General features: G+C 38.9%; 1 protein-coding gene across 1 annotated transcript; it reads right to left on the bottom strand.

The window, feature by feature from the left end:
- Positions 1-372: 372 nt before the first annotated feature.
- On the bottom strand, positions 373-804 carry LOC140972503 (uncharacterized). Its single transcript, XM_073434920.1, has one exon. It carries the CDS (start codon positions 802-804, stop codon positions 373-375), a length of 432 nt encoding a protein of 143 aa, XP_073291021.1.
- Between the last annotated feature and the right edge of the window lie 6,888 nt (positions 805-7,692).

The raw sequence follows: 7,692 nt of genomic DNA on the forward strand, positions 1-7,692 counted from the left end.
CTCTCGCAAAATGTCCTGATTGTCTGCAGATGCGGCAACTACCAATTACTCCTTGGCATTGCTCGGTGGGGTGTCTCCCTCCGCAAGTTCTGCAGTAAATTTCTGTATAACTCTGACTAGACCCACTGGAGCTAGATGAACCGCTCCCTAACTTCTTAAAATGTTTCTTTCGAGCTTTCAACTGTTCCTTCTTGCCACTGCTGCTACCACCAGTCTCCAGTCTGAGAGGTGGTTGCTGTGGTCTCGATGTTGGAGGCACCAACGAAGCTCCTTTCTGTCTCATCAGACAGGCTTCGGCTCTCTTGGCTCTACTCAGAGCATCAGCAAAAGTATAGGGTCGGCCCGTGTTCACCAATGTCAATATCTCAGGAGTTAATCCCCTATAAACTGATCGATCACAGCTTCATAATTCCCAGTCACGTGAGGAGCAAAACGTAACAAGGTAGAAAATTTGGTCACATATTCTTCTATACTCATCGGACCCTGTTTCAAATTTTCAAATTCTGCCCTCTTATCTTCTCGATACAAACTTGGGAAAAACCTTGTATAAAACTCAACTTTAAAGATCTTCCAAGTAATCATTGTACCACTCTGTTCTAAGGCCTCTTTAGTTGCGATCCACCAACTCTTCGCGACTTCCTGTAACTGGTGCCCAATCAAGTTAACTCTACGTTCATCTGGATACTCGAATGAATCAAACGGTATCTCAACATCTTCTAGCCAGCTCTCACAATCACTCGTTGTCTCAATACCCCTCAGAATCGGCGGTTGAAATGACTGAAACTTCTTCAACTGTATCTCCATCGGAGTTTCTGACATATCCATCTGATCAGTCACCCTACTATCTCGTTCTGGAATTCTCCGAGGATGTATATCTGATTACCAAAAGAATTAGTAACCAAATACAACAAACCTGTTTCAGCCCTCCTCTGATCATCTTACTGCTGATCGAGAATCGGTTCTGATTCATTCTCAATTAATACAGTTTACCAATCAAATCAGATAATCAGGTAAACATGTAATAATAAAAGCAGTAATCATGCTAGCACACAAAAGCAGGAAAGAAAACTCAATCTACCCAGCTCACTAGCTTCTATTTCAATCTAAGGTACCTACAGTTCTGGAACCTACTGCTCTGATACCACCTGTTGTAGGGACCCAGACGCTAATTCATGTCTTAATCATTATTAAAGTCAAATATAACAATTAAGACAAGTGGGACTAAATTTTTTTTCTTTGGAAATTATAAATGTGGAAACGTAATGTATTCTATCTAATATACATGTCAATATAAAGTACAAATCATGTACTACATGTCTCTATCTCAACTAGGTTCAACAGTTATACGTCAAGTGCTGAATCCTATTCTGCTTCTGGGCCCGGATCTCCACACTAACTATCACCTCTCATCCTCTTCCTGATCCTAATTATGTCCCACCTGTTGTCATGCACACATACAAACAAGACAACAGCCGGATAACTCCGGTGAGAATTACATTCCCAGTATAAATCATGTATACATGCATTTCATATAAACAAGTATAAAAGCATGAACAGATAATCATAAAATGTATCAAATCAGACACATGAATCAACACAGACTCTGAATCACACTCAATGACTCTTAGACTCACATAAATCAATGCGAACTCTGAATCACACTCCGTGACTCTTGGACTATGACTCGACTCGTCCTAATCTAGGGATCCCGATCTGAATAATAACATACACCCACCTACTCTCCAATCGGGGTGGTGGTACATTCTTATTCACGGACTTTGGCACTTTCCGTATCGAATCTCAGCGATAGGAGCTGCTCTTCTCCCCAACATATCGATACGACCAAACGTCCGACGTCTTGGCGACTCCGCCACAGACTAGGCGCATCCGCCCTGGCATACCCTAACGATAAATAGGCATGTCCTGCCCTGGCATATAATGCCAAACATCTGTGACAATGTGCAATGGGCCAGTGACGATTCCATCACTATCTGGCACCTCTGTCACGAGATCAATCGTCTATGACTAGGCGGATCCTCCTATGACTCAATACCTAAATCAATAGATTAAAGATATCAATCTCATTCAATTGCAAATATCAATGCAACAAGATAAAGTATGTGATTTAGGGGAACTCAAGTCAAATCTAACTAGAGTTATATCCTCTCGGTTCAACATTGATTTATACCTTTCTTTTCGTCGATCAATCTGGCTCTGTTAAGTCTTCGAAGCCTTCGATCCCAACTCTGGAATAACAGTATTGAGGAGTACGATATCATAATACAACCCAACACAAGAATTCTCAATTAAATCAACTTTTGACGGCATAACGGCACAATATCGATATCCCGGGAAACTCAGACAATATGAGATATGAATCAACAACTCATAATCAATAACAACACAATCTGATATCAAATCTCAATCAAATCCATTCTGAAAATCATACCAATTTCATATGGTATCCGTTCTTCAATCCGGTTTCAATTATACGATGTCTACGATATCAAGAACACCTTATATGAATCATATCCGATTCCTTCAACATCATATTTTCAAATCATATCAAAACATAAGAAAACTTACGTCCTATTGAAGCTCTTGGCGATAGAAATGCAGTACAAAACTCGGATTGAAATTCCAACGGCCGGATCTTGCACAACTCACGAGTCTATGAATTGATGAAGCTTGAGGAATTAGCTATGGCCTTTCTCGGTTCTTGCTGGCTTTCTGAAGGAGAAGGAATGAAATAATATATATATATAAATCCACTTGCATGAGTAAGAAACGTGGCTTATTTTTCTTGCATTTCAGTTGGCGCTCGGGCGGTCACAATTTATCGCTCGGGCGCGGAACGTTCTGTCCAAGCCCTCAACTTATTCGACACTGGCGCTCGGGCGGTCATTTTCTACCACTCGGGCGCCAGACATTCTGTCCAAACCGTGACCTTGTGGTGCACTGGCGCTCGGGCGGTCCTTTTCTACCGCTCGGGCGCCACAGGTTCTGTCCAACATCTTGGCTTGTATTACGCCGACGCCCGGCTTCTCCACTTGAGCTCCAACAATCTCAATACTGTTAATTAATCTACTTCTGATTACAGTAATTAAATCTCGGGCATTATAATTGGGGCTTGAACCACCGACCAGAACCTCTTACCAACGTCTTAAAGAATGATTTGAACTATGGTTAAGGGCCCTAGGCCAGCCACAATTCGAACCACACCATGAAACCAACCGAAAAGTCCCACCCGAGAAGCACCCTTGCGTGCGTGAGGTGTATTGCTTCGCTTGATGTCACGGACCATTCCAATGGCCATTTGATTGACCATGGCACGATCTAGACGTCAAGGGATATGGTATGAACCATGGATAAGGGCTAAAGAGCCAACCAAGATCCACCCAACCCACCAAACCGAAAGTTACACATGCAGAATTCAAAGGGGGTCGAAGGGGGCTGTTCATGTTTTGATTTTAAAAACTGATTCCATCGTGGACCAAGCCTCAAAAGGGCAACTTGGTCACGTCTTAGACATGCTAGGGAGGTGATCTAACCATGGCTATAGGCTCCTAGGGCAGCCAAGATCAGAAACTCCTCCTTGACAGCAAAACAGCAAGAATCGAAACTCAAATGGCGTGAAGGTAGAGTTGCTGTGATGTTTCGTAATTCCAGCATGCATGGGACTCGACTATTGGACCAACGTGGTCTTGACACCCCTTAGTACGTGTCTAGGTGCAGCCTTGGGAGCCTGGACACGAGCCAACCACCTGTACTCAAAGAAACAAGCAACCCGTGAAGAACAAGTAGGGGGCCGAAACCTGCATGTTCTTTTCTGAAAATTTTGTGATGTATTTCGGTTTTGGTTGAAAGATCATGACCATGTAGTGTTCAAAAAAAATCATAATACGACTTGATTGAAGAGCAAATAAGAACTTATACATGCCTGGATATTTTGTTTCGAAGAAAACAAAAAGAAGACAACGACGCGGCGCGGAGGAGACGGAGAGCTACGCTTCTCACTTTGCTACTCGATTTTTACTCTAGTATTCTCACTGTTTTCCTCCGTAGAACTCACGGTTTTCTCTCAACCTTTACTCTGAACTTTCGAAATAATGGAGAGGGGAAAATGAGTCTAGGAGATGAAGGAAAGAGTGCATGATAAAGGAAGATATATTCTTGCTATCTATGAGTTTGTGGGATAAGGAAAATATAATTGATATCAAAAGATTTTTGAGGGATAATTAGAGTGTAGGGGACCGAAAATAAGACTAGGTTCAAGGTGGGAAATTGCTTAATTAATTAATCGTTAGTGATTTAAAAGTTGGGAGAAATCTACCTAGAAAAAGATTAAGGAAAATAACAAGGAAATGAGTTGTAAATAAAAGAATCAAATCATTTAAAAGAAGGGGACCGAAAATTGTTATCAAAGTGGGGTAGAAAATGCTTAATTAATAATTATTGGGGAATTTAAAGGTGAGAGATTATCTCCTAAAAATGGATAAGGAAAGAAAGCAATTAAATTGTGAGTTGTAAATTAAATTAAATCTTGTTAAATGAGGGGTGGCCGATTTTATCATCTAAAATTTGGGTAGGAATATTGTTTAAATATTAATTAATGGTGAATAGAATTTAGGGAATTATTTATCGCGAAATGGATAGGGAAAGATATTAAATAAATTTGCTTAGCAAATTTAATTCAAATCCTAAACAAGGTGGCCGAAAATCTTAAGTAAAATAAAGGAGAAAATATTTATTAAATCTTGTATTTTAATTATTTAGAGTTTTATCTACTCATTAAATATTTTAGCGGATTAAGAAATTAATTATTGAACTTTATTACTACTTATTTCAAATTATTTAAATAATTCCTTAAACATTCTTTTACATTAAATCAACTTATTATTTATCTTAAATAAATTCTAGGAATGATTTCTAAATCTTAAATTTATCTCTTTACTCCAACTCCAGTCCGGCCTCACTTAAATAACTGAAAAGATAGCACTTAAACTACTGAATAAAATAAATAAATTTAAAGAAAAGAATTGCAAATAATAAAGAAAATTCTTTTAATTTAAAATGCTAGAAATTACGCATGGCTTATACGTAGTCTAATTTACGGGTTCTACAATAATAGCCCGCTAAACCCATAAAACTGCGTATCTCTAGCACTGATGTCGGTCTAGGCCAATTGATCACAACCTCAACTTTGCTAGGATCGACAGAAATACCATCTCTCGATATAATGTGCCCCAGAAATACAACTTGTTTCAGCCAAAATTCACATTTCGATAGCTTTGCATATAGTTATCAGCTCTCAGAGTTTTCAATACAATTCTCAGATGCTCAGCATGATCATTCAGATTCTTTGAATAAATCAAAATATCGTCAATAAAGATAATCACAAAATCATCAAGATATTTCTGAAATATACGATTCATCAAACCCATAAATACAGCTAGAGCATTGGTTAAACCAAACGGCATGACTATAAACTCATAGTGGTCATACCTGGTTCTTAAAGCTGTCTTCGATATATCAGAATTTCTGACTCTCAACTGATGATATCCAGATCTCAGATCGATCTTGGAATAAACAGAAGAACCCTGCAACTGATCAAATAGGTAATCAATACGAGGCAAATGGTATTTATTCTTTATCGTAGCTTTGTTCAATTGCCGATAATCAATGCAGAGTCTCATTGAACCGTCTTTCTATCTGACAAACAGTACTGGAGCGCCCCAAGGAGAAACAGTCGGTCTGATGTAACCCTTGGCTAGTAAATCCTCTAGCTGATCTTTCAATTCTTTCAGTTCAACTGGTGACATTCTGTATGGAGCTTTAGAAATAGGTACTGTACTTGGTATCGATTCAATGCTGAAGTCTATTTCTCGGACTGGAGGCAAACCTGAAATCTCATATGGGAAGACGTCAGCAAACTCACATACCACAAGCAAATCTGCCAATGAAAGTCTCGACTTCAGTACATCTACTGAATATACAAGGAATCTCTCTGCTCCCTTCTGCAATAATCGAGTCATAGACAAAGCAGATATTAAAGTAATTCGAGCTCTAGAACCCTTACCGTAAAATTTGCATTCATCAGCCATCTCAGGTCTGAATCTTACAATTTTCTAAAAACAGTCTACGATAGCTCTGTATTTGGTCAGCATATCAATAACAATAATGCAGTCAAAATCAGACAAACCGAGTACAATACAATCTAACTTTACCTCATTACCGTCATATTGCAGCATACACTGTCTAACAGAATTCATTGATATAAGACCTCTCCCCAAAGGTGAAGAGACAGATACTACAGCAGATAAAGACTCAACAGGCAAAGCATGTATTAATGCAAATTGCTCAGAGATAAAAGTATGGCATGCACCAGTATCTATAAACACATAAGCAGGATAACCACAAAGAGAACAGTTACCTGCAACCACATCATCAGGTGCTTCTTGGACCTGTTCCTTGGTCAAGACAAACACTCTGGCCTGCTGTCTCGGAGGCTGGCTAACAGTCTGGCTTGTTCCTGGCCTCGGCTGCGGCTAGATATGTAATGCCCGGTTACTCGTACAAATGATAATATTGCGTTTATGTCGTTTATTATGTAGTTATTTACCTCATTAGATTTCACGTAATGATTGAGGTATCAATATTGAGATTGAACATGATTTTTATATTGTCTATGGTGTATTGAGAATCAATATGTGTCTAAATAATGATAGTAAGATGTGTAGATAAAGTAGTGTAATGAAAGTTGGTATGAGACTGCAGGAAATGAGATAAAAATATGGTAGTTCTTACGGTTTTTAACATAATGATTTGAATATTGATCAAAATTGTGTGAGGCTATAACCATTAGAAAGCTAAGATATAATGCTACAACATTTGTGTTTTGGGTTTTGTCCAAATCATTGTGGAAAACAAGTCAAAAGCTCCCCGAAGTGTGTCGTGTTTATCGTCATTCCTTCACTGACACATGTTGGGAGAATGAGCATAACCTCCAAATGACATGAAACTAATTGGAGATTCAAGCCAAGACATAGGGCTACAACTTTTATGTTTACCACGTTTTCTGCTTATGAACGGATGGTACGTGTCTGGTGCAATCGTTGATGAAGTAGTGCGCAGAGGCAGAACAGGTGCCACTCGAGCGGTAGAAAATGACCACCCGAGCGCCGCTGCATTTCAAACTAAGTATTTTTACAGAACATTCTGCGCTCAGGCGGTAGAAAATGACCGCCCTAGCGCCGCTGGGTATAAGAAAGGATAAGTTTCGAGTTTCTAAGCCATTTCTTTATTACCTTCCTTTCTTTATCAGCAAAAACTCGAAGTAAACCAAGAAACCCTTCCTCCAAAAGCTCTCTTCTTCATTCTTTTCATCACTTTGAGGTAAGAACTTAGTTCTCCATCAAAAGAACTTCATAAGGGTGTAAGTTTTCCTCAGTTTTGGTTTTAATTAATGTAGAGGAGCAAACTTCACCTAGAATAGACATAGTAATTGAATTATTGATATGTTTGACAGCATAAGAACGAGAAACATCGTCTCAAACTAGTGTTCTTGCGCTTGGACAGTAAGTTGGCATGTTCTTGAAGTAATACATGAGTAAGATTATGATTTCAAATACTTCCCATTGATTATTGCTATATGTATATTGTTAGTATCTTATTGATGAAAATATAGCAGCA

The sequence above is a fragment of the Primulina huaijiensis genome, chromosome 3, assembly GCF_012295235.1.
Source record: "Primulina huaijiensis isolate GDHJ02 chromosome 3, ASM1229523v2, whole genome shotgun sequence".
Classification (NCBI taxonomy): domain Eukaryota; kingdom Viridiplantae; phylum Streptophyta; class Magnoliopsida; order Lamiales; family Gesneriaceae; genus Primulina; species Primulina huaijiensis.